Genomic DNA, 27,550 nt, shown 5'->3' with positions numbered 1-27,550 from the left:
TTGTTAACTTACTCCCATGTGTGTGTGCTCACTGTGTGTAGATCTAACGTTACAACTCGAAAAGATGTCACCACTATATCGCTAACAAAGATTTTTTACACTAGGTCTAACGTTATATCACAGACCATGCAGACAGCAGTGAAATTGGACTGCGGACGTATTTCACGATCACATTCACAATTTAAAAATCAACTCTTTAGACTTTACTCTCAGTCTCAAGTAGGGCCTACAGTCATGACAGTACATCATGCATCAATCGATCTTTGTCTTTGATCATGTTGATTTTGGTCACTCACAATGGGAAGAAATAATGATGAAAATATGAAAAATGTTAACTTTATCTAGCCAATACAATGCCAAAGGCAATGCTGGTTAGCCTTAATTCCATTCACCAATTAAAATGACATTTTCACAAGCACAACTTCACATTTCACTCAGCTTTTAAAAATTCTATTTAATAATAATAGATTATCTAAAAACGAAATCATGGAAATAACATAATAAATGTGTGATCAGACTTTGATTCTCAGTTACTATAGCGTTATTCCTAATAATCATCATAAACATTTGTGCAAAAACGAAAAAGTTAACAGATGACAGCTTGGCGTCTCTTCTTCATTAACAAAAAATGGAGAAGATGATTCGCTTACGATTTTTTCAGTTTTCTGAAACAAATTCAAAGTTGACGTAAAATCGTCTTCTCCATTGAAATTCAACGTTACTCACCATGATCTTGTTTTCAGGAATGATTGTTAGTTAGTTTAAAAATCGGTTTCGTGAGAATTTACTTGTAAAACATCGTGAAACTTGTGCCGACATTTTGGCCGAAGAACTCGGATGAGAAAACTAGCTTGAACCCGATAACCTTTTTTTTTCCTCTCGCGAAAACCTGCACGTTCTCTCTCGCTCTCTCTCGATCTAGTAAATAACAACATGGAGTACCATTTGCGCATGCGTAAGAGCAGATTTTCGCAAATACCGAGTCAGATCGCAAATTTTGATTGGTCAGATAATTGATTGATTGAATTCATTAGTCGATAAAATAATCAATTGAAAATACAGATAGGCCTTTATCAATGAATGAAAGCGAATAATCATTATATATGGATAATATTAAGGAAAGAATCTGGATAAATTATCGCTTCGTAAATGTAATTGCGTGGGATATACCGGAAGTAACTTGACATTCGACCAATGAGGGCAACGCTCGTGAGAAGAGCTATGAGAAGAGGAGGGCGCAAGGTTTAAATCCCTCGATCTGTGCATTACTCACATGCCATGCATGTAGAACCGACACACCCCCAATCAACTTTTTCATAAGATTTAGAAAGTTGTGATGAATCATGACTTACCAACATTTCCATTTCATTCGGTAAGGTTTTACAATACTTCAGATTTCTTTTGGATCAGAAATCAAGCATTTTTACTCTCACATACATGCCGGCATACATTACATGTCAGTATCATAGCCCCGTTATATAGGCTTAATTTTTTTTTTTTACCAAGAAAAAAAAATTGGTTTGGTAGCCCGGTTTGGAAGGTGCATGGATAATGAAAGAAGAGAAAAGTAGTAACCCAAACACCAACGACACTAAAACTTCGTCAGTTTGAAATATAAGAAGATTTAGATATCTATAACCCTATCTATCTATCTGTCTGTCTGTCTATCTATAGGCTATCTACATGTATCCATCCATCCATCTATCTGTCTATCTATCTATCTACATGTATCCATCCATCCATCTATCTATCTATCTGTCTGTCTGTCTGTATGTCTGCCGTATGTCTGTCTATCTATCTATCGATCTGTCTATCTATCCGTCTATCTATCTATCTGTCTGTCTGTCTGTCTATCTATCTATCCATCCATCCATCCATCCATCTATCTGTCTGTCTGTATATCTGTCTGTCTGTCTGTCTGTCTGTCTATCTATCTATCCGTCTATCTCTATACCGTGACCATCCATCTAGGGGCATTTTCACGGTAACTGACATTACACTGCACAATATGGCTTTTACGTGATTATATCTAAAAACAAAATAATGATTTGTTTTAGAGATAATCATAAATTGTGCCGTGTCACGTCAGTTACCGTGAAATTACCGTCAAAATGCCCTATATATCTATTTATCTATCATTATGTGAGCATACGTCAAACGATTAATGAATGATGAATAGATATATATTAGAATTCTTGTAAAAACATTTGAATCTGGAGAGAAAGCAGTATAGTTATAGGGACATTGGCCTAGGATTTTCCAAAAGGGGGGCAAATTTTTGGAGTATATATTTCATCCGCGAAAAAAATTGGCAACCCCCCCCAAAAAAAAAGGTCTTCAAAAAAAAATTCTTACCATAAAAAAATTGACAAGCAAAAAAAAAAGGTCTTCAGGTTCAAAAGAGGGGGCACACGTTTGTGTTTTCATTTCATTCACACGTTACAAACTCATTTGGCTTCTCAAAGGGGGGGCACGTCCCCTGGATCAGTTGTGACTTGTCAAGGGGGAGCGGGGCCGACCCCTGCACCCCCCCCCCCCCCCGTTAGGTACGCTAGTGGTTATATAGGGACCACCGAGCATTAGATCAACCAAACATAAGAATGATTTCTAATAGTCTTCATCCCCTGGGGAATTATCAGAAACAGAAATAGTCAGTGCATGCAGACATTATTCTTCAAAATGAATAAAAAATTATTTATGCGAATGAAAACAAAAAATGGAGAAAATATGGATGGCAAAATCGGGGGTAAAATTTGAGAAGAATTTTCAAATTCAAATATTATTTTTAAAAAAATTACATCACTATTTCATGCATAATTTTTATGAAAATCTCAATAATTTTTTTTTTTTTTTTTAAGTGCACACCAAGTTACCAATAATGCACATAGCATTTCCATTTATTTGAAAGTAAAAGAGCATTGTACATTGAATGCGTTGCTCACGGATATAGGTGCCGTGGCCGGGATTGAACCCCGGACTTTCTTTGTATATAGCCAGGCGCCTTAGACCACTCGGCCACGGCACCTCCCCTCTCAATAATTTGGCAATTGGTGAGGAAATTGTGACAAGTGTATAAAAGGGATAGCTCTTGCAATTCATCATAGAAATATCAAGAATATACTGCCGTTGTTTATAATTTGTTTTACTGCCTCTTTACATCCTTGTGGTGGTGATCAAAATACAATATTGATATAATTATAACATATTGCTAGATATTTTCATGAAAGAAAAATATAATTCAAAGTATTATTTTTGGAAAAGTCGACAAAGTTATTATTTTGTGTTGGAACAATGAATTCCCAAATTCCCTGTGTCCGATTTGTTTTCATTAATTTACTTGCCTCCTATTCAGTGACTTCTTATATAAATATATATATATATATATATATATATATGCCTATATACAAAACATTCTCAGGGGCCGTGGAAGCAGGGGACGGGGGCTTCAGCCCCCCTTTTTTCCCAAACCAAGAAAAAAAGGGGGGAAATGACCACACGATTGTGATTTTTTGCATGGTCAGCCCCCCCCCCCTTGTAAACCATTCCGCGGCCCCATACTGTAGAAATGCGAATGTATACACATATATATATAAACATATGTATTGTTTTACACTGTTCTTGTTCTTAAACCTGTCCTGTGGCTCTTTTGCTTTTACCTTCAGATTTCTCTCTTCCTGATCTCTGCCCCCCCCCCCCCCTCCGAAATACATTTCTTTTCCCCCTTAATTTTATTTCCGTCACCTTTTTCTTCTAGACTCTTCACTGTATCGTTTTACTTCTCTCCACACCCCTTGTATTATTTTTCTTTTTCATACTCTTTTCCTTTCTTCTCCCCTTTCCCTTTCCTCTCTCTCTTCAACCCCTCCTCATCTTTCCCTTCACCCCTCTCTCCTTCTATCTTTTTATTCTCTCTACCTTTCCTCGACTCTCTTTTCCTCTCTCTCATCTCCCTCTTTCTTTTTCATCTACTCAAGCCACTTTGCACTTCTCTCAATTATCTACCATCATTTCCCATTAGTTTTTTTTTTCCCAGTCATTTTATTTATTTTTCGTTAAACAAGTTGTAGGTACCTTTTTTATTTTTATTTTAATGCAATATTTTTTGTTGATCTATGTTTTTAGTATAGTATGTTTGTATATTTTGTTTACTGGAATAGCCTGTGGCTGAAGAGGGCCATCCAACCCACGAGCTGAAAATAAATAAATGAATAAATAGCTAAACAAATAAATAAATGAATGAATAAATCAATGAATTCATAAAGGAATGAATAGATAGAAAAATAAATGAATATACAAAAATAAATAACTGAATAAATAAATAAATGAGTAAATAAATGAATAAATAAACAGAATAAAATATGTCTAGAAACTTCTCCACAACACACCTCACTTTTGAGCCAATTTCATAAACAGATACAATTAATGTAAATTTGCCATCATAGAAACTACCATGGAAACCTGGATTTGTGATTGGCTTTTTAGTCATGTCACCATGGTAGTTGCAATAATAGCAAATTTACAATAATCTTAAAGGGGAAGTTCACCCTGAAGAAAACTTTGTTGAAAAAATAGCAGAAAAAATAATACAAAAATATTGGTGAAGGTTTGAGGAAAATCTTTTAAAGATTAAGAAAGTTATTGGAGTTCAAATTTCTGTATTTGTGACGTCATAAACGAGCAGCTGCCTCATATGTTATGTAATATAAAATGCATGAATTTCAAATTTTGCATGGTTCCTGATGACTTAATTTTGTTTTCTATTCATGATCGGGTGTTAAATGAGTCGTCTATTGATATACAAAAAGTACAGTGAAAACCATTTTCAATTTTGTGAGAAAATTACATTTCATTGATTTTTTTACCATTTGCTTTGTAGGAATGCGGCTCGCATATGACGTCACAAATCAAGTAATTGAAATTCTAATAACTTTTCAATTTTTTGATGATTTTTTCTCAAAACTTCAGCAGTATTCTTCATTATTTTTTCTATTATTTTTACAATAAACTTTTTGTCAGGGTGAACTTCCCCTTTAACTCTTTATGAAACAGGCCCTGAACATTGTTTCATCAAACGTCTTTCAAATCAATTGAAAACATTCCTTGCCTGAAATTAACATATGTGTACCGAATTTGAATGGATGAGTGCCAGCTAAATAAAGAAAAGAAGAAAAAAAATCTTCAATGAGAGAAATGTTTAAACATAACTTATCAAGGATCATAATAATAATATACAATTTCAAGGTTCATAAAGCAGGATCTAGTTCCAGTCATAAAAAACAAAAATAATACAAGGCAGCTATATTGTTTGAGATTTAGACAACTTACATTTTATTCTTAAAATTTCAATATTGTTTACAAGGGATTTAATAAAAAAAAATCACGTTTTTCAACCTTTAATTAAGATGTATTACACTGAACCATTTAAGTGTGCATCTTTCACAATGTTACTCATACCATACAATAAAAAAAATACTTGTTAAGAGAAGGAACTGCCTTCCAGGCAATTTAAATCAAAATTAATAGTCTTTCAAATGTTTCTTTGTACCGTATTCAGATGGAGAACCATTTCCTCCTAATTTCTCAATAATACAGATACTTGTATGATGTGCTCATTAATCAGGAAATAATACTATTGACTTGCCTTGAGGGGGGTACTACAAATATATCCCAAAAGTAATCTCATATTTCCCACAAGTGTTCACGAGGATGATCTGGTTCTCAGGAGAAGAATATATGTGGTATACCTAAAAATTAATTTCAATCAATATTATCATTTCAAATTCTCATTCTTGAAATCTGATTATCATTGAAATATATGGTGTCATTAAAAAGGATTTTATCACGTATGCAAGGCTCCACACTAACTTTTTTTCTTGGTGGCCCAAACAATCTACCAAAATCATCAATTTCATATTTTTGGTGGCCCTAAAACAATAGAAAACATTACATTTATCAAAACTTTGGTAGCCCAACCGGGCCACCAAGTGTTGGCTTTTACAAAATTTTGGTGGCCCGACTCTCATATTTGGTTGCCCCGGGCCACTGCTAATGTCGAGCCCTGACGTATGGCAACAACCAGAAAACAGCCTAATAAATTTTGGTAGGCTACCATCTTTATCACAATTTTTCTTGATAGTAGTTAACAAATTTTACACAAAACAGACCGTTTTGATGATTTAATTATTTTCAGATATATTTCTATATTCAAAGTGAAAATGATAACACTATTAATTATGCACCATCAAGTTAGTTAAACAACTATCAGGCCCGGCATGATTTTTCAGCAAATCAAAGTCTCTGAACTACAATAAATATTGAAAAGGAATCCTCTATCAAACAATTTCAGTATGCACAATTATTTTCTTTATACAAATGCTAAATAATGCAATATACCCTCAGTATATATACATTTAGAAATTTAATACTTTTATTAAAAGCCAAACTAGTTACATTTTTTCTGCCTACAGCTGTCAATTTTGAGTAAGTTGAATCATCAACCACAAAAAAAATTGTCAAATAAATCCTTTGTTCCTAGTCTTTATCACTGAAAAGTGATAGTGAAATTCAAACAGTGAAGTTCTATATTTGGTCCAAATTGATCTTGACTTCCACGGATGATTGGTGCATATAAAGGCCACCGCACACCTTACGACTGTTCGCGATCCGATTTTGTACCAAATCGCATTTTGCTCATTTTCTGAAAGTGTGAATGGAATATATCATTTTATTTGAGGTTAAAATAAATTGAAAGAATACTAATATAACCATTTTGAAAGATTGCAATCCTTAATTTTGAGTAAAGGCCAAACTAGTTTCAAATCGTAGCCAATCGTACGACTGCTATGACGTCATTACGACTAGATATTAAATTCGCTTTTATTCTAAAAAGAGGGATGATAGACTAGTCACAGATTTGAACAAATGTACTCATACAATGATTTACATTACACATTAAAATATTCCAAGTCTCAATATAAGCATCAAATTCTACTACATTTTATTCTGAAATCGAGTAGCAGACCAATTGTAAGGTGTGCGGTCGCCTTAAGGTAGATACAATCTTAAGCAGCAGCCCTATATTCAGCATACATGTATTACATATATGATACATATATGTATGACAGTACGCTTTTGTTTCCAATATGACCTTTAAGTGTAGAGGCTGCATGGTACACTGTGATTTCTGTTGTAGGCATATGTATAAATGGCGGGGACTGCTGTGTTCTATTGTACCAACGCTTTCTTAGCTTGTTGTACACGAGCAAATGTAAGGCTGAATGTTGCACATCCGTACCGCTGCACATAGGACATACCATCCAAAATGTACAGCTGCACAGCTTTAGGTGACAAATAATAATTCATTGTGCTCAGTAAAATGAAGGTACAATACGCGCATAAGCCTGCTGCCTAAACGCGCAATGCTGCCCAAGGTCATTTGCGCTTGTGGGACTTTGCTTCTCGCTTTCAATTTGTTGCTCCCTTTTCATAGATTTTCTGCAGGGAAAAACTTTTTTTTTTTTTTCATATTTTCACTAAACTCCGAGGCGTTGTACAACACAAATAGCGAATATTCTTATTTAAGCAATGGTGCGAGTGAAAGAGTTGCTCTATTCAAGTGTATTTGCCCTTTTTTTTTGGTTAAACTTTATTTTTTGCTTTTTGTTACAATAACTCTGATCTGCTTTGATAAGTTGTAAATATTGTAATTTTACCTTGATTATGATTTCATGATGTAATAAAACATACAAGTAAAAAAACAAACTCAGCTAACGCCTCATTGAATAGAGCATTTTTCTTTCACCTCATGCGAAATCTCGCACCATCGCACTCATGCCTATTCGCTATTTGTATACCCTACTGATTCCCCATCTCACAAAGATCGCCATGAGACAACGGATTACAGGTTCCATGAAATGTTCACTCCTCGTTTAGAAAGCATATGATGAAGTAGCGAGGTTCTGACGGGATCCCACTCCACAAAGATAAGCTCCTTCGGAAAGATATTGATCAACATGGTGCAGCAATCGATCAAAGGGATTTGGAAACCTTGTGGCCCAGTATGATTTATTTCTTGAAGGTACGAAGTGCTACATGCTCGAGCTAAAGCTGGGTGAACCGTACCAACAGTCACTCAAAAAGGCTCATTAAATTTGTGTGATGGCATCATTAAACTGTTTCTGTTTGTGGTAACTCCCGTAGGAAATCAGCAGGACCGCAGTGTTGCTGGTAAACGCCAAGCTGGTATATAACTAATTACCTTGAAAACATTTTACGTCTAGGTTAATCAGTCATCGTGGCTGACGTAATAGACGACAGATATCACTCTTGGGCTTTTTATCAAAGTGGAGACAATGGCAGAGTTGGGATTCAAACTCACAACCTTGCGATTATGAGTCCAATGCTCTAACCACTGGACCACACGACGTTAAGAGTGTAGTGGTTCTACAATACACCATGTATTCTTTCATGGGCATACATGTATGTTGGCCCTGAAAAGGACCACCCATCAAACGTTTCACAATCATGAAAGTTAACCTGTCTCTGTCACATCAACAACTATGACATCTACAACAAAGATCTAGGCTCTGTCTTACAAAGAGCTGTGATTGATTCAATCAATTGTAACTCTATGGAAATCCATTATTGTCATAATTTTTCTACAGAAAATTAGAACAATGTCCTTTATGAGCAAAGAGAAGCACAGTGAATTTTCAAGAAAAAAAATGAATGCATGAATATTCATCATGGTTACAAAATATTTTGAACAAACAAGCATAATAGTTACTGACATTGCTGGCCATCCATAGTTGTGATTGATCGGATCAATCGCAACTCTTTTTAAGACAGGGCCCAGAAACCCGTCTTTTCAAAGAGTTGTGATTGATCCAATCAATATCAACTATATGGAAATCCATCATTGTCATAATTTTTTTCTACAGGAAATTCGCAAACTGTCCTTTCCAAATAAAGAGGAAGCATGCTGATATATTAAGATACTGATGGCTGAATGTATGGATACACATTACACCTAGAAAACGGTTTGAACAAACATGTATTTCATGTTGACGTTGCTGGCTTTCCATAGTTGTGGTTGATCAGATCAATCACAACTCTTTGTAAGACGGTGCCCGGATGAAGGTTGTAGCCCCCAAGTGAAAGCGTACCAAAAACACAGGGTAACTGTGACAGAAGAATGTACCAACCGTTCTGACCAAGTGCACACAGATGTCGGCTCATACGATTATGCACTATACAAGTGTGGTATATAATTTATTTGAAGTCTCTGTCTTTCTTTTCGCTTCAGTTTCAAGGGATTTACTTGACGCGGTATCTGTAAAAGTGCATGACTGTCCGACTGATGTTCCAGTTGAGAGTAACAGAGAGGATGTAGAGGCAGAATAGTGTGACACACGGGGGGTACAGGAGCACAACAGTCCTCTTGAGAAATGGCAACGCTGCAAGGAAATTAAAGATACAATTACAGATAAACTCTGGGACTCTTGTAGCAACAGAAAACAAAATGTTCACAGAAACTTCATTAACATTTAGACAAAAATGAATAAATGATATCTGCTAAATGATTTTTCAGGAAATTGCACAATTATAGAGCATTGAGCAAATGAAGATCAGAAAAATAATTGAAAATGCCCATCTGCATATAGTGCAGTCCCACATGTTGCTTCCTATGTTAGCTACACCAGAAAGTGCACAAGGTAATGAAATGTATATAACTTCAAGCAAACGTAAATTATTTTTATGAAACTTTGTTGTTCTAAATAAGCATCCTGGCATATGAGGAAGACTTTAAGATTGCTTCCAACTATTTCCTATCAAATTTATAGATTTCTATACCTGAACTCAAACTTGGCTTTAAATCTTTTAATTAAGAAGTGTTACAAAAATGTCTTAACTTACAATAATGTACATGAAACTGTAAACATGGAATATAATGCATGCATTAATTAAGGTCAATTTCAGTCTGGGAAGATCAGGATGTGAGATTTATAATGATCAGTCAGTAATATCAGGAAAACTAATGGTGTCTATATGATGAAGGGCTGTGTGGGTAACCAAGCTCAAAATTTCCTCAGATTTCTATCATTTAACAGAAGGGGCAGATTAAAGTTGCTGATCTTTGTTTCAAATGCAATGATAAATCAATGACAATAATGTTGGAAGATTTATTTTCAATTTCTTCAATATCCCTTCTCTATTTAGGCTAACAAATTCAGCGAATCGGGGTATTACTGTATGCAATTCCTTTTTTGCTCTTAATCAATCATTCACCAATTGATTAATGTATCCTCTGAAATACGAGGTATATGTTTGTTTATTTACATATATTAAAGTCAACATGCATTAGAAATGGTCGTTGCTACAATTCTATCTCAAGACTGTTGTATATGAGGTATTAGAACTTTGTATAAATCAATGATAATAATAAACAGTTCTTGTAAAGCGCATATCACAATTATGAATAATGTCTCTATGCGCTTCCAAAGGACTTGGATATCATTACCCCAGCTGTAGCTTGGCTGCCGTAATTACTATGATTACAGCGCACACGCATTTCAAGGAATAAATTCCTGCCAGGTACCCATTCACCTCACCTGGGTTGAGTGCACCACAATGTGGATAAATTTCTTGCTGAAGGAAATTACGCCATGGCTGGGACTCGAACCCACAACCCCCTGTTTCAAAGTCCGGAGACTAATCCACTGGGCCACAACGCTCTACAAATCCAAAGTTTTCTTTTCATATTTAGCCAATATGGACATAACTCACCACTGTAACCAAGAAAAGTAATGTAGATATAGTATCCAATCGCAATCACCCACAGTGTGTCACCAAAGAATGTTGAAAGGAAAGAATCTCTATTAATAATTGCTGAAAAGCAAGAAAAATTCAATTTGTTCATTAATTTCATTGATCCATTTTTTTCATGAAAACATATAACATATAACTGCAAGATGATAAATATACACATCCAAAATAAATAAGGGTATAAATAAAGAAGAAAAAAAGAAAGAGGCAGAATGAAAATATGGGGGAGGCACTTTGCAAGATGTTGGTTGGGAGAAAAAACATATAATGTGACTGTCTCTTAGAATAGCAGACTAGCTTTATTGACGGAAGCCACTCAAAGTTGATATGAAATCCTGAAAACCATGTGGAACGAATCGTTTTTTACACAACTATTGGGCTTTCTATGGCCTGAAAAAGTTACTTGGCCTGAGTTCAGACTTAAACCTTAAAAGTGGCATCTTTGTTTAGTACATAATACATAGTCTCTATTAAAAGAATGATTGCATGCTGTCTATCCATTGCAATCTTGGAACCAACAACTGTTGCATATGAATTATTCAACAGGAAATGAAATATCACCCATTTTTCTATATAGTATCTTACTACAGCTGTTGAAGAAATATATGTAGAATTCCTTATGTCAAACTTACGCATGTAAAGAATGAGCTGAAACACATGAAGAATGATGAGAATAGGAAAGAAAGCATTGAGATGAACATCAAAAGCATAGCCCCATTCAACATCTTGACCACGATGTGATATCAAAAGATATCTGTTTGTTATGAACCTAGAACGCAAAGAAAAACAAATCAGAAACAGCACATTATCGATGAAACCACTTAAAAAAGAATTTGATTTTCAGAAATATAATGATAATTGCAACCTTTGACCCCATGACCCTTGATTCTAAGCAGATTATACCTCCAATATGCCTACATGTCATGAGCAAAGTTTGAATTCGATGCCTCGAATGGTTTTAAGTTATCACAAGAACAGGATATTTCAACCTCATGGGCACTAAATCTAAAGATCATTGTCACTCCATAGAACATCCTTGGACCATATGAGGAGAGATTTCAGCACCCCCACTGTAAAAATCGTTCCCAGACCTATGCTTGGACCAATTTTTTAGATGAACAATATATTGGCCATAAGTTCTATCATTTATTCAATCCTTCCCTTCTTATAACATCCTTCTATGACCTCTTCCTTTTCGTTTATTTCCAATTTGTCTAATGCCAATTCGCCCAATTGCCAACCCGTCTTCTATCATTTGGGCTATCATCAGTTCGTCCACTCACCACATTGTCTACTCTCATTTTATAGTCTAATGCCATCCAAATAATAACTAGTTGGTCAAATAACCATTTAGTCCACACCCTGCAGTCTAATTAAACGTGTTAATTATGAAAAATGAAGAAAAGAAAATGGGGACTAGACCAACTGGTTATTAGACGAAATGGTAATAGATGAATTGGTGAGTAGACAAAGTGGTGATGGACCAAATGATTGTTAGACGAATATTGATGGACGGAATGGCATTAGACTACATGAAGGCAGACCATGTGGTAAGTGGACGAGTTGGCAATAGACGAATTGGCAATTTACCTTCCTTTCTTACCAAACCCTTAACTTTCCCCTCTATTCCCAGCAAATTTCCATCTAACCATACACCATTCACCTCTTACCCAATATTATTTTCTCGGCCCGGGGTGGGGGGGGGATGTTTCACAAAGATTTAAGTGCGACTTACAATCGCACTTTAATTCCTAGTTGTGTGTGGTATGAAAGGCATCACTGCATTTGTCTAATTGTGCTCATGAGGATGCACTCTACAGCACACCAACCAATAAGATTGTACATTATATATCATGTGCATGTCGGCATTTAAACGTGTATTAAAATTATGAATAATATTATGATACTATTATGTTTATGTTGATTTATAAGAATAAAGCTATAAAGAAGTGACTATTAGGACTACCTCTTCAAAGGAACAAACAAAAATCATCTTCGAGCAGCCGAACAGGGAAAATATTGCTGAAAAAAAATTCTGGGGCCCCCCTATTGGCGAATGTTGGATTCGCCCCTGATAGCCCACCATCTTTCCTTTAGGTAGCAACATTCCTACATGTAACAAGGGTTGGCAATTTTATGGGAAATTCAGGTAGGACATACTGGGAAAAACTTGTAAATGCTCAGAAGAACTATGCAGGGATGTACAGAGAAATGATAGAATATGCTTGACAAGCACCTGGGGAATACCTGAAAATATTTAAGAAAAATATTTTGTAGTATTTCCATGCATTTCCAGCTTTTTCTGAGTTTCCTAAAAAATGATCGAGGTACCGCCAGTATTTCCCACTCCGGCCATACAACCCTGCTGATAACCGAGTGGGTAAGCTTACCAGAGAGCCGTCGCAATACAGAGTCCAACACCAATGCAGTCAATACACACTACCCAGAGAAGAAACTTGAGGAATCCAACAAAATGTAAATCCAACACAAAGGCAAATCCTACCGAAGAAGCTGCAAAACGACGAAAATGAGGAAATTTTATAAGTTTTATCACCCCATGGCTTACAACAAAGGCCATGGCCGTAGATGCCCCGTTGATTGGCCTAATGAATTTGATGATCCTTCGATTGGCCATGAAAATTTTTCAGGCCCTTCTTTACTTTCAATTTTTGTGCTTAAATATTGAAATGTGCCAGACGGAAAAGAGGCCCTGCCCAAATTATCATTTTCTTTGCCACACCTTGGCTTCACCTGGACTAGCAGGTGGAAAGCAAACTGAATTACCTTGACCTGCGGGTCTCTCTTTATAATATACCGATGAGGGTGAGCTGGGCTCACGGGAAATTTGCAAAATGTCCTTTGTAAACAAAGGAGGACACACCAAATTGTCAAGAAATCAATGAATTTACAATATACATTCATATCTAGAATTTTTGTGGAACAAACATGTATAATAGATGTTGACTTTGCTGGCTTTCCATAGTTGCGATAGGATCAAAACTCTTTGTAAGACGGGGCCCCGATGGAACAGGTGCTCCACCGACTGAGCAAACTCGCCCCCATCAAATCACACAAATCAGCGGTCACACCAAGACGTTTTAGCCAGTGCATGCTGACTTACGTATGGCAAGCTGTTTTATACACATGTAAATCATTTAATCTGATCTCTTTCCATCAAGAACAGCCTTTTATATCAAGATAAGCCAATTTCTTGATGCAATGAATGTGATTCATTGATATTTTGTGTTGCTCACAAGGGGAAGTTCTTGATGGAATGTTTGATATCAATAAATAGGATTAAATGAGAGAATGGCTTGTCATACATACGTTGGCATACACTAACTGAAACATCCTAGTTGGCGTTTCATAAAAATGTAAGTTATTACCCTTTCCTGTTCTAAATAATATCCCCATGTAACTGACTTATTACAACATGTTCCAGTCGGTGACACAACATTTGCACCTGCGACAATTGCTCCAGGATTAATTTTGCCTAAGATATGGGGTTAGGGTTAGGGTTGCAATAGGGTTTTATGTTAGGTTTAGGGAAGGTATAGTGTAAAGCCCAGGGTTGAAGTTGGTCATTCGGTTAGTGTGTGGAATTTAGAGCGGAGAAATTCTCGCTGCAGCAAATGTCATGGAACCATTCCAGTCATGCGTACACTATAACTTTACAAAAATGGTTTTGAAACCTCCCACCAGGTGTAACTTCCCCCTTACCAGACATTGGTGGGTTAAGGATCACAATCAATAAAGTACAAAAACAGGACTTACCACATAGGCAGACACTCAGAAGGACAAGGAAAGCTGGATCATCCCGAGCAAATTGGTTCTTGGTTTCTGAAAATACAGAAGAAAAAAAATCTAGATTTATTTCCCCAGAAAACCCAACCAAAGCTAAAAGGGAGACTGATTAAACCAAAAAAACCTGAAAACTACAAAGCACAATAAGGCAAGAATCTCTTGCATGTTTACCTCTTTCCAGCCTAACATTTTGCTTTAAACAACTCATATTAACTTGGTTCAGAACTCTCCTTCTTGACTAATTTACTGGCATTTTCATTTGAGATGTCTGTCTAGTCAAGTTCCCATTACAAAAAAAAATTATGATTTCTTTGCGCTAATGCACCTGCTGAAGACATGCACACTATACCTCAAATTTCAATCTATTTGCAATCGAAGATGTCATTTTCCAATGTACTAGTCAAACAGCACTGGTACATGGTGACAGTATTTTGGTAGAAACGATTCATGAAAAATAATCAAGAATTCAATTGAACCAGAGCCTTTGTGTATCACGACTTACCATCATTGTATTTTAATCATAATGGTATTACCATGGTAACATGGTCAATAACCAGTTGAAATCCCATGGTAGTTACTATAATGGAAAAGTTATCATGATGTTTATGGAAATCACCCAGACATACTTACGTTTTCTGTACTGAAAATTGCGGTATCTATAGAATGAAACAAAAAGAAACAAGATTTGAAATAGAATTATAGATTACACTGGAAGTCTACATTAAAATAATTTTCAAATCTTCATGATTTCTAATTTTACTCTCTTCTCTTTTTTGTTTATGATCTGTACATTGAAGTCTATTTTTCTTATGTTCGAGGCTCAAGTTACATGTAGATTACTCCAAAGACTTTTCTTGACCAAAAGTAAAATGCAAGTAATTGGAAATGGAATTTTTTGTATGCTATGCCATTCTTGCTCTAACACAATAAAAAATATATGCTGATGCAAAAAAAAAAAACATTAACATATGATTAAATTTACTAAAAATCATCGGCTTTCTGCAAGAAGGGACTTAGTGTAATTTTTATGATTTTTTTTCCAAATATTAAAAGATTAATTTGTAGGCTATTCAATTAGGCAAAGGCATACCGGCATTTCAAAATTTCAAGTAAAACTAAAAATATCAGAAAACTAGAAGGGCATTAAAGAAATTAATGAAAATTACCATAAGTCCCTTTTTGCAGGAAGCAGATATAATATGGCTGAGTCAAGCACTGTGTGTCATTTTTTTTGTCATGTATACATGTATGCATGGTACCTGACAGTGCAGGTAAAAAAAAGAAGAATTGTCAATTTTGGGGCTACTTTTCACAAATATCCTAAATCTGCAACATTGAATAAGCTGTAAAATTGAAGTGAATGTGGATTCTTTAGGGCTCTTTTTTAAAATTATTATTTCAAGGGCTCTTTTGAGCATTTCCGGAGTGAAATCATCCGAGACCCAGTGTAATATTTCCCAGCCTGACAGAGTGTCTGAAAATCAAAAGAAAATAGCTTACACTTTCTGAGGAGCCACCAGAAGATAGATCATCTGCCACATGGCAAACTCAAAGTCCATCTGACGGAAGCGTAGGATGCGGCGCAAGTACTTGTGGCGTTTGGCCTGGGCGGTCATGCGGGCCTCATTGCGGGGTGAAGTCGGCCCTATCCCCGTTGGGCTGGTCGGAGGGGATGAGTGAGGGGAATGGGTGGTGATCACACTGGAAAGCATCTTCTATCCACTCGCAGAACTGAATGACCAATGACCTCTACAGCAATGTCACACAAAAAAGAGTGCGCCTGTATGAGCATGTGTGAGAGAAAGAGAAACAATGAGTGAGGCATTTCATTCAATCAAATTCACACTCGTATTGGTAAACATTCTAATTCAAATGTCATATGGAACTAGGAACAACATGTACAGAAAGATTGGAAGTGCTTCTACGGTTTTATACAGGTAGGAGTTGTAGAAATGAAAACTATGGAAGCTTAAAAGTGCCACCGAGATGTTGAGATAATTATCTCGGGAAGTCGACATCTTGATAGTAAAAGATAAGATGACGAGATCCCAGATCTCATCATGTCGACATCTTTTAGAAGAGATGATGAGATGACAAGATCCCGGATCTCATCATGTCAACATCTTTTAGAAGAGATGATGAGATGACAAGATCCCAGATCTCATCATGTCAACATCTTCTGGAAGAGATGATGAGATGACAAGATCCCGGATCTCATCATGTTGACATCTTTTAGAAGAGATGTTGAGATGACAAGATCCCGGATCTCATCATGTCAACATCTTTTAGAAGAGATGATGAGATGACAAGATCCCGGATCTCATCATGTCGTCATCTTTTAGAAGAGATGATGAGATGACAAGATCTCGGAGCTCGTCATGTCGACATCTTTTTTGAAGAAATGGTCAGATGACAAGATCTTCGATCCATGATCATGTCATCTCATCATCTCTTCTAAAAGATGTCGACATGACGAGATCCGGAATCTTGTCATCTCATCATCTCTTCTAAAAGATGTCAACATGATGATATCCGGGATCTTGTCATCTCATCATCTCTACTAAAAGATGTTGACATGATGAGATCCGGGATATTGTCATCTCATCATCTCTTCTAAAAGATGTTGACATGATGAGATCCGTGATCTTGTCATCTCAACATCTCTTCTAAAAGATGTCAACATGATGAGATCCGGGATCTTGTCATCTCATCATCTCTTCCAAAAGATGTTAACATGATGAGATCTGGGATCTTGTCATCTCATCATCTCTTCTAAAAGATGTCGACACGATGAGATCTGGGATCTCGTCATCTTATCTTTTACTATCAAGATGTCGACTTCCCGAGATAATTATCTCAACATCTCGGTGGCACTTTTAAGCTTCCATAGAAAACACATTGCTCAAGGCATCATTTTAGCTGAAACTTTCTTATTTCTACATTCTAAAAATGAAAGGGCAACAGTATCTCATTTTGCAGGTTTTGTTATAGATAATTTTAGAGATTAACATGAAATACATTGTAGGTCACGAGTGAATTTTGATAGTAAAAAAAGTGGCAAGGAGCCATCAAGAATAGCAATTAATGCAGAGACCTTTTAAAGGAATATTTGGCCACAAGAAAGTTCTGTTTATGAGATTTCCTATTCTTTATTGTGCAATTATCAAATTGCCCTAATTATGTTTAAAAATAAAAGGGCAATATTGCCCCCTGCCCTAACTTTTCCTCACTCTTCTAATTTAATGTTTTTACGATACCCAATCTCACTCAAAACTCCATTATCCAAAAGTACAAAAGCAAAAGTTGTTAATATTAATTATACATTTGACAGGGCTTAGAATATTGCATTCTCTTAACAGCAATACTACAATATGCAATAGTTCATTCAAATATAAAATGAAACTCAACCTACTTTCAGTTTCTGGGCCCCGTTGCATCTAATGCCAATGGTAACTTCCCTGATATCCTTGATCCTGATTGGCTGATTAGTGTTATTACCATGGCAGTTAGCATGCCACTGGATTGAAGAGTCAATATCATAGTAACTTTTGCAACGGGGCCCTGGATATCACTAATAAAGTTGCTTAACTAAGTGTAAATTTCATTTTGCAGCCCCCCCCTCCTCTAAACCCTTGCAGTTTTTTCCCTTTTTACATTGTGTTTTATTGATTACAGTGTTTTGTATCTATTTAAGAATAGATTTCTTAGAATAAAATAGAATAACATTATGCTACGAAACTTGCAAAACAATATGAATCAAATTTCTGCTAATATTCCTAAAGTACTACATTAAAGCGCTGATTTCTCTTCTTGTTGACGGATTATGGAGTTTACTAGACAGCTGGCAGCCGTCTGTTTCGAGGAGTTTTTTAACATTTTTAATTTTTTTTTTAATTTCTCCTCGTACAGACGGCTCGCTATCGTGCAGCCACCATTAGGGGACTTGCAATGCAAAATCTCCCCGTCGGGGCTCTTCAATTTTTGTCTTTAATGAATAAAAATTTTGAAAATTAATGCGACCAAAATGCAAATTAATATTCCCTCTTGGCATTAATTGCCAAAAAACGGAGAAAAATCAAGTTAAAAGGAACAAAAACAGTGACTTACCTCGGCTGTCGCACAAATTCACGTCCCCGTTTTATCTGATTTTAAGGACATAAACATATGGCCATTGAGTCCCCTGTACAGATCGCGCTAGAACTTCGGTCTCTGTATTTGGTGATCAAGCCAACGGAGTTCAGCTGAACAACCAACATAACGGAGACCGAAGCTTTTGGTCTAGGAGTTTACTTGCATTTCCCAAATTTTTTGTCTAGTAAAGGCAGGCGATTCATATCCATTTCAAAGACACTACATCTACAATAAATTGACACAATCTGTCCCCTTCGCCACACCCCCTGACGGAATGGATTTCAATTGGTTGAGTGACACGAGAGAGCTATAAACAGTAGAGGCACACGGCCAATAAATATGGGAGACTCTCTCTAATAAGGGAGACAATCTCCCATATTGGAAACTTGCTTTGCAAAAGAACAAAAGAAACAACACCAACAAAAGTATGATTTTTCCACCCAAACTTTTTTCCCACCGAGGTCAGAAGCCCATTTGTTTTGTGTGTGGATGACAACAAAAATCCTTATAAAAACAAAAGTAGACGGTGAATTTTTAAGGTGGACGGTGAAAAGGGGTAGGCCCCCTAATATTTCATGAGGAATCTGCTTAGGCCCCTATCACATTTTTATTTGCCGCCAAGGTAATCCTTTTTAAGCAAATGTAAACAAAGAAAATTGGTCTCCATAACTAGAGACTGTCTCTGAAATTGGATACATACCGGTACTAAAATTCTTTATGAGAGTCTCTGATATTGGAGAAAATCTCTCTCATGGGAGACAGTCTCCAGAGTCCAAATATTGGCCGTGTGCCTAGTACTAAGTCTAAGGCTTTAGCAGTCTAGGCCTACTGGCCTACTGATAAACATGATAAAAGCGCATTTCTAATTGGATATTGATTAAAAAGTAGTGTGTCTTACAGAGATAAAATGAAGATAAAATTGTTCTCATAACATACCAATTCGGAGAGATTTTAAGGGTATTTTATCTCACTGATTTTAAATTTTTAGGGAGCCGAGATAAAATATTTTATCTGATTCTGAGATAAAATTAAAAATGGTAATTTCTTATTAATCTTACCACCTGACTTCTATAACTTGTAAACCCAATAACACTAACGACGTTATCTTGCGAAGGCCAATGCCTTTTTGGCAATACGATCCGGATCAGCTAAGAACCCCTCAGGACAGAGCTCAACATCAAGAGTTAGACTGTTTCTCGCGTCTCGCGATCGTACGTGGAACAATTTACGCGATCGAGGGGGTACCCTATACTTTGTGTACAAAATGTATACAGCCTCTCTCAAGTATCAGGGCAGAGTTTACTCAAAAATCATTTTGCTTATTTAATTTATCATAATGAATCATATTTTTTTAATCAAATAAAATATGATTAAAATAAATTGTTAATTACATTATTTTTTAATCATTCAATCAGTATGATCAGTACCAACATTTTTTGTATAAAATTTAAAAATCTTGATTCTGATTCTGATTCCCTAATTTTACAATAACTGTCAACATTTACCCAACATTTCGAGTGTTTTACGGGCTGTAGTAAGTATTAAAGCTCTTAAGTTTTTGAAATAATATATGATTATCAGCGTGTGGATGAAGAGGTCTATTTAATATGTTTGATACGATAATCAATCAAGTTTAACAGACTGGAAACGTCTTCATTCAAAAATTTGAGTATTGTCCCACATATTGATGAATATGTTAGTTGATAGAACAGACATTTTTTAAAAGAAAAATCTCATTTCACCTCAGGCTCAAGCCAGACTTGTATACTTGACTTGCACGTGGGTGTTATGGTGGGGGATTCGAGCATATTTTACGACTATGAGGCCTTAGAATAAGATAAGAATCCAGGCAATCCTGTATTTTAGGGGTCTAAATTAGGTTGCTAACTTCAGTTCATGGTTCAGGCAACAGCTCCACGACCGCTGTTAACGGTAGTTCAGTAGTGCATACGTACATGCCGGGTATGGCAGGCAGTTTATTATTTCTTCATTCTATACCCCCCCGCCATGACAAGTAACGCTGATTACCATTGGTTTGATAATACCATTATACTCTTCATCCTTCACCCATAAGTGCTCACATATACCCCCTATTATGCCCCAAATAATAAAACACCCTAAAACCAAGGTGTGCTGCATGGCATTATATCTTCATTGCATACCCCCCCCCGGCCCGGCCATGACTAGTCCTGGGTCACGTGACACCCCGACGGCTTTAGGTATACCATTATTCTATACTAACTGAAGTTAGCAACCCAAAATAATTTAGACCCCTAAAATACAGGATTGCCAGAATCCATTCTAACGTTAGACTCGAGTTAATCTAGGGCCTATTACTAGATCTAATAAAGACTTTAAAGTAATAGATCGAGCCCAGCACTCACCATGCTCACACGACGTATTGCCAATAGTCGCGAGGTTACTAACTTCGCACCATGATTCATGAACCCCGTTTGGCAGTGGATTTCTAACTAGTGGGTTGTGCATGCTGCGATTCCACATTTCCACTTCTGGTGTCCAAAACACACAAATTTCAATCTATGGCTTGATTTTCCTGTGTGCGGCGGCATGTTATGAACCCTTGACTGAGTGGATTGAGCTCGGCTCTCTATCCTTCCTCGGTTAGGTCGGAGATCACTATCAGTTGAAATGAATGCAGACACTTCCTAGGGGTTGTTAGAGCTAGAAAAGTTGTTGAGGGTTTTTGCGGGTTGTGTGTAGATTGCGTATGAAGTATGAAATAAGCTCAGTTTTTATTTGGCCTGGGCTGGCATTACTCACACGTATTGCGAGGTTAACCTCACACTACGAACGTGTCTACGCAGTGGAGTTTTTACTTGTTGGTTAACATTGCTTCATAACGCAAATAATGTGAGCCGAAACTCATTCCGCTACTCGCCAGGGCTTTTTCTCGTGAAAAGTGTTCCATTTCAATTTTGTCTCACCTGCCTCGCGGCGGCGTCAACACCAAATATTAACAGAAGGTTAAGTTTTTGAAAAGACAGCATAACTTAGAAAGTAGATGGACCTAGTTCATGAAACTTGGCCATAAGGTTAAAGGGGAAGTTCACCCTGAAGAAAACTTTGTTGTAAAAATAGCAGAAAAAATAGTAAAAAATATTGGTGAAGGTTTGAGGAAAATCCGTTAAAGAATAAGAGAACTATTAGAGTTCAAAGTTTTGGATTTGTGACGTCATAAACGAGCAGCTGCCCCATGTGTTATGTAATAAAATGCATGAATTTCAAATTTTGTATGGTTCCTGATGACTTAATTTTGATTTCTATTCATGATCAGGTGTGAAATGATTGATCTATTGATATACAAAAGGTACAGCATTACGAAAATTTGTGTTTAAAAATGGATCTCATCTGACACCCCAATTTCAAATTCCAAGCTACTTTCACTCGCCCCCCCCCATCCCTGATATCAACAAGGAAAGTTTATCCTTAAGTAAACAACCACGCACTCTCCCAGATAATCCACCTTCCCCCAAGGAGAAGTGACCTTCATAAGGCCTGGCAGAGAGAGAGAGAGAGCAAGAGAGAGAGAGGGTGATTTTTTTTAAACTTATTGTTATTTCGGCAATTGTGGGTCATTTTGCATCGTTCAAAATTTCATGTCGATCTTCATCTAAATTCCGAATCGTTTTTAGATATGCTAATGTCCTAAAACAAATAGAATACAAATTCATTCTTTCAAGATTAATGTCAGCCAGGAAGCTCTGAAGAGTTTGTTTATACTATTACGTAACAAGGACAGCTGCAATCCCACTCCATGCTGTTCATCAGCCTGTTGTGGTGGCAGGCATCGGTGTTATCGGCTCTTATCAGCAGCACCAGTCACCCCACCCCAGTTTAAACGCGAGAAATGCAACTTTCCCAAAAAAATGAAATTGGGGTGTCAATACCCCACTTGAGATCCCATTGACTAACATGCAAGGCATTATCAGCAGTCAGATGAACCCCACCCCAGTTTAAACGAGAGCTCTCCCAAAATCTGAAATTGGGGTTTCAAATACCCCACCTGATCTCCCATTGACACAACACGCAAGGCAATGGAGTTCCTGTGTTATAAGCTGGTGGGGTATTTTTTAAACACAGGATTCGCGTAATGGTAAAAACCATTTTCAATTTTCTGAGAAAATGACATTTCATTGATTTTTTACCATTCGCTATGTAGGAATGCTGCTCGCATATGACGTCACAAATCAAATAATTGAAATTCTAATAACTTTTTAATTAGTTGATGAATTTTTCTCAAACCTTCGGCAATATTTTTCATTATTTTTTCTGCTATTTTTACAATAAACTTTTTGTCAGGGTGAACTTCCCCTTTAATCAAGTATTACTGAACATCCTGCCTGAGTTTCAGGTCACATGACCAAGGTCAAAGGTCATTTAGGGTCAATGAACTTAGACCATGTTGGGAAATCAACATCAAAATCTTAACCTGAGGTTATGTTTTTAAAATGTCATCATAACTTAGAAAATATATGGACCTAGTTCATTAAACTTGGACATAAGTTTAATCAAATATTACTGAACAACTTGCTTGAGTTTCACATCACATGATCAAGGTCAAAGGTCATGTAAGGTCAACTAACCATGGCCAAGTTGGGGGTATTTGTTGAATTACCATCATAACTTTCAAAGTTCATAGATATAGTGTATAAAATGTAGATGTAGGGGTAATCAAGTTTCACTGACAAGGTTTAGGTCAAATGATCAAGGTCAAATGTCAATGAACATAGTATTGTATCATTATATGAATGGTGTTTTTTGTGAATAATTATTTAATAGTTGTTTTCAAAGTCAGCACTGCTGCTATTTTGAATCGCGTGATGCAGATGAGACCGCCAGAGGCATTCCACTTGTTAAAATATTTTTTTTTATAAAACGCACATTAAAAAAGCAAAATTGCTTAAATCGGCCTGGAAAGTAGCTTCGCATGTCTCCTTCATGGAAATAAAAGAAAGGTTGTCGGTGGCGCTAATACATTTCACAGCCTTAATTCAGCTTGTCGGTATTTTTAAAACTAGATTCATTGAATTCCCATGATTGTTTGATAAAATATAGACACCAATAAATGCAATAACTTAAAAAAACCAGTGCCTTCAATTTTCCTGTATACGGCAGCATGTAATGCCCCCATGGGTGATATGGGCCTAATCCATAAAACAACATGGTGGTTCTGAAATTTGGCAAGATTTTAGATGAATGTTATCTCAGGTAACTAAATAAGCCCATGTCAGGTAATTTGGTGGTCAAGAAACTGGTATAAACTATAAAACTATAAAAAATAACAACAAATAGCAAAAAAAGCTTCAGATTGTTACTTTCAAAAGTTAATTGTTAGATATTGATGTAATGGTTAATAAATTGAATTCACTGAGTAAGGTTTTAAAAGGTCATTTCAGAAGTCGTTTGATTTGATTGACTGATTGTAGACTTGTTTTAGCTATTGTGCTTTCCTTCTAAATCGGACCCTTGTGCCAAGGAAGTTGTGTCATAATAAACTCACATCAAAATTTAGTGTTTCTAAATTCCACTCTTCTTTTACAGCCAAGTATTTGCCAAGGTAGATGTTAATGGGCGTTTGGATTTATTCAGAGCAATGCCTAAGTATTTTGAAGAACTTGATGGGGAGGTGCGGAAACCGTGTGCTGGACTGAGAGAGGACCTCAAGGCGTGTCTCCTGGAGAGTGATTGTGTCAGGAAAGTAAGTAAATCCTTGGTCCTGGAAGAGTAGTTGTGTACATGAAGTGGTTCCGATTCTCTGGAAATTGGAGGATTGTGTGTTCGAATCCCACCGCGGCCTAGCCTTCCCAGGCAAGGTGTTAATTCAGTTTGCCACTCTCGACCCAGGTGCTAATACCTTAGTCATATTTCCCTTATGATGGCCGAACGGCGAGTCGAAAACAGCCGTTTCTTTTATTTTAATTCCAACCACCTATATGTAGCTGGCGAAATGTGACCGAGGTATTATACTCCCCAGGGAGTGGAGGATGTGCATACATTTTGTGCAGGAATAACTGAGTGAATGCGATGACCATGGTAATATTAAATATCTGCAAGTGCTTAGATATGTAGAACGTATGTCTTCTCTTAAGTTCATTTTAATATTAAAAACATATTCTTTGTTGAATCATCCTGTTAGAAAAATGTAAAAACTGATTCTCTGTATGTGAAAGTAATACTATAGGTCCTGTGCTGCTGTCAGCCATTTTTCCTAGCGATTAAAATGATGTATGTAGTATGTTATGAACAATTTTAAATTTCTTTTATTTCATCCTTTCATTCACTCATGCATTTTTATCCCCTTCCTCAATGACATCTAAGAATTACATTCCCCGGATTCCCTAGACTGAACAACTGGTTGGTTGGCTGGGCCGGATATTACATACACATGAGTATCAATCAGAATATTTTGCTAGTGAAGCCGGTGGAATGCAAATTAAGCCATTAAGTGAAAGTTTATATGATTTGACATTGCACCAATCCACTCAGATGCAGTGTCATGTAACGTCATTGGTTCAGCTTCTTGTCCTTCATAGTATTAACGGCCTATTGAAATCTCAAAAGTTCAAGCTGTAATTTGGGTTGCATTACTCGTTACCGAAGAGTTTTCCAAGTTGAAAAATCGCCTCATTTTGAATTTCATGTTGCGCTCCGTTTGTTGTCCTCCCTCATCATTTTGAAAAGGTTTTAAGTTTTTCTCTCCTTTTCTTTCCAACGCAGGACAAACTGAGCCCGAAGGAATGCCTGAAGGAGGGAGCAAGAGTTGATAGTGAATGTAGAGCTTTACAGTTTGCCTTTTTTGAATGCAAAAGATCACTGGTATGCATATGCTCCTTATATTTTTGTATTGTATTTTATTTGTTTTTTATGCTTGCTCTATCCTTTCAAAAAAAAGTTACTAATTTTAAGAGCTATTTTTTAACTGTATGTTAGGCTTTCATGCTCTTTTCTCTAAATACTAATCGAATGCTAATCATTTTGAGATTCTTCTCTTTTTCAAGCTACTATATTTTCATTTTTTCTCTTCTTCTCTCTTAACTTACTCTTGTTTTTATTCTAATCCAACCGTAGGAAAATACCCCATACCTCTTATTTTAAACTCTTCTTCCCATTTTCTCCTAATCAAAATTTTTTTTTTCACTATTTGGAAAAATTATTGGGGATGGTCACCCCCTGCCTCCAGTGGTGCCCCCCCCCCATTTACACTTTGTGAAGGTTTAATTTATGTTCTATTTTTTGTGTTCACTTTCTTTGACGACATCATAGCTGGACACAAGGACAAGATTTCGAGGAAGGAAAGGATGCTGAATCAATCGCTCTCAAAAGCACTGACGACAAGCTTGGATGTCTTGTGGGTAAAGAGAACATTGCGTCAGTGGAACTTTTACTTGTCATGTGGCAGTGAGGAGTCTGAGGACTGTAATGTAACAAACTCAGCAGGAATTCATCTGCAAGTCGTGATCAGTTGTAGATCGATGTTGATGAATCAGTATTCAAGTCTCCTTCAAACTTTGTTGGTTTCCAGGGTGTGTGTCTACTAATGAATGTCCAATTAAAGTGCATTATATTTGTACTACTCACATCATGGAAAGCTAAAGAACTCTCTAATGATGATGACAATGACCAAAATTATGATGTGGCAAAAGTGATGATGTTGATGATGATGAGGAGGATGGTAATGGTGATTAACATGTTAAATAAGGAAAGTGCAGAATTATCAAAGATTTCTAAAATTATTGGAATTCTAGGGGGGAAACTTTTTTTTTGTAATTGTTATGTAGTATCTAATCTTCTATGGTTGCTTCATGAAGCCTTTTGTTCTGAATAACAGATGCAGGGTTTCACATATGACAAAAAGATGAAAAAAAAAACAGATGCAGATGATGACTGTATTGGTTTAAATTTGTCCAAAAGATAATTAGCAGTAAGTTATAGAAGGTTCACTTGTATTACAACATGGAAATTTTGGGTATTCCATTATGCAGCACAAGAAAGGGTCAACAGTTGCTTCTTAAAGTCAGTTGCAATAATTTACAAACATTTTTGTGAAGTCCTTATGATTTTAGATAAGCAAGAGTCCCATGCTTTCCTTAATCAAGTTGTTTGTAAAGCCATACATAATTCGTTTTTAAGAAACACCCCCTCCTGATCTCAATACTTTTAGTACTTTTATTCATCTCTCATTTTCTTACACATCAAAATTATGTTATTTCATTTATGCACTTGCTTCGGAATTACAGTTATACCTGCTTAAAAAGGGTTAGACAAGAGTAAAAACAAGGAACATGGGGAAATGCTAGAATAGAAAATGTGATTAGTAATTGGTCGTTATTAATGAGTGTGATGACTAAGTAAAATCTTTTAGGAGTCTTTCGACCACCGTGACAGACATTTGTTTGACCTAGAAATAATGACATTGAAGAGGCAATTCCATGTATGCATAATCTTGTATATTTCACTCTCTATATCAGCTAGAGACATCAATTTTGTGAACCTGATAACATATAGTATGGTGAACATCAAACAATTTGCATATTGTAGCAAATTTTGTGACACTTTTTTTATGCCTGATTTTACTTGTATTAGAGAGGGCCCTGAATTGAGCATGCTTTGTATGAATACAATTTTTGGCTCACCTGGGGCCTGTTGCAGAAAGAGTTGCGTTTAAACGCAAGTCAAAAAATCAAACGCAAGTCCCAAATGCGCGCTGTTGATTGGTTGAAAATCAAGTTGCGCATGATTTTTAGAGTTGCAATCGATTGCAACTCTTTCT

The 27,550-nt window shown here is 36.4% G+C and overlaps 3 protein-coding genes across 3 annotated transcripts in view; 1 reads left to right on the top strand and 2 right to left on the bottom strand.

The window, feature by feature from the left end:
* Positions 1–930, bottom strand: part of LOC121413942 — a 28,019-nt gene extending 27,089 nt beyond the window's left edge. Inside the window, exon 1 of the mRNA XM_041606964.1 lies at positions 727–930. Coding sequence (XP_041462898.1) covers positions 727–729 — 3 coding nt within the window. The 5' untranslated portion in view covers positions 730–930. The remainder of the gene's footprint in view (positions 1–726) is intronic.
* A 7,940-nt stretch (positions 931–8,870) lies between these two features.
* LOC121413934 (protein unc-50 homolog) lies at positions 8,871–19,979 on the bottom strand. The gene is made up of 8 exons (XM_041606953.1): positions 19,818–19,979; positions 16,129–16,408; positions 15,259–15,284; positions 14,599–14,664; positions 13,215–13,335; positions 11,457–11,593; positions 10,786–10,887; positions 8,871–9,455 (listed from the first exon to the last, which is right to left on the bottom strand). The coding sequence occupies exons 2-8, from the start codon at positions 16,338–16,340 to the stop codon at positions 9,316–9,318; spliced, it is 804 nt and encodes a 267-aa protein (XP_041462887.1). The 5' UTR covers positions 16,341–16,408; positions 19,818–19,979; the 3' UTR covers positions 8,871–9,315.
* Positions 19,980–20,198: 219 nt separating this feature from the next.
* Positions 20,199–26,503, top strand: LOC121413929 (cytochrome c oxidase assembly factor 5-like). The gene is made up of 4 exons (XM_041606940.1): positions 20,199–20,293; positions 24,322–24,478; positions 25,498–25,596; positions 26,044–26,503. The coding sequence occupies exons 2-4, from the start codon at positions 24,374–24,376 to the stop codon at positions 26,083–26,085; spliced, it is 246 nt and encodes an 81-aa protein (XP_041462874.1). The 5' UTR covers positions 20,199–20,293; positions 24,322–24,373; the 3' UTR covers positions 26,086–26,503.
* The last annotated feature ends 1,047 nt before the right edge of the window (positions 26,504–27,550 follow it).

This window comes from Lytechinus variegatus, chromosome 1, assembly GCF_018143015.1.
Source record: "Lytechinus variegatus isolate NC3 chromosome 1, Lvar_3.0, whole genome shotgun sequence".
In the NCBI taxonomy this organism is placed as follows: domain Eukaryota; kingdom Metazoa; phylum Echinodermata; class Echinoidea; order Temnopleuroida; family Toxopneustidae; genus Lytechinus; species Lytechinus variegatus.
The sequence above is the reverse complement of the archived record's forward strand: the minus strand, read 5'-3'. Positions and strand labels throughout refer to the sequence as shown.

What these genes read in the sequence shown, in the direction of transcription:
- LOC121413929 (XM_041606940.1), top strand. Translation starts at nt 24,374, where the DNA reads ATGCCTAAGTATTTTGAAGAACTTGATGGGGAGGTGCGGAAACCGTGT. An exon ending in AGAGTGATTGTGTCAGGAAA is followed by an intron (nt 24,479 to 25,497) that starts GTAAGTAAATCC and finishes TTTCCAACGCAG; the next exon opens with GACAAACTGAGCCCGAAGGA. An exon ending in TTGAATGCAAAAGATCACTG is followed by an intron (nt 25,597 to 26,043) that starts GTATGCATATGC and finishes ACGACATCATAG; the next exon opens with CTGGACACAAGGACAAGATT.
- LOC121413934 (XM_041606953.1), bottom strand. Translation starts at nt 16,340, where the DNA reads ATGCTTTCCAGTGTGATCACCACCCATTCCCCTCACTCATCCCCTCCG. An exon ending in TCTGAGTGTCTGCCTATGTG is followed by an intron (nt 13,336 to 14,598) that starts GTAAGTCCTGTT and finishes GTCGTTTTGCAG; the next exon opens with CTTCTTCGGTAGGATTTGCC. An exon ending in TCAGCTCATTCTTTACATGC is followed by an intron (nt 10,888 to 11,456) that starts GTAAGTTTGACA and finishes CTTGCTTTTCAG; the next exon opens with CAATTATTAATAGAGATTCT.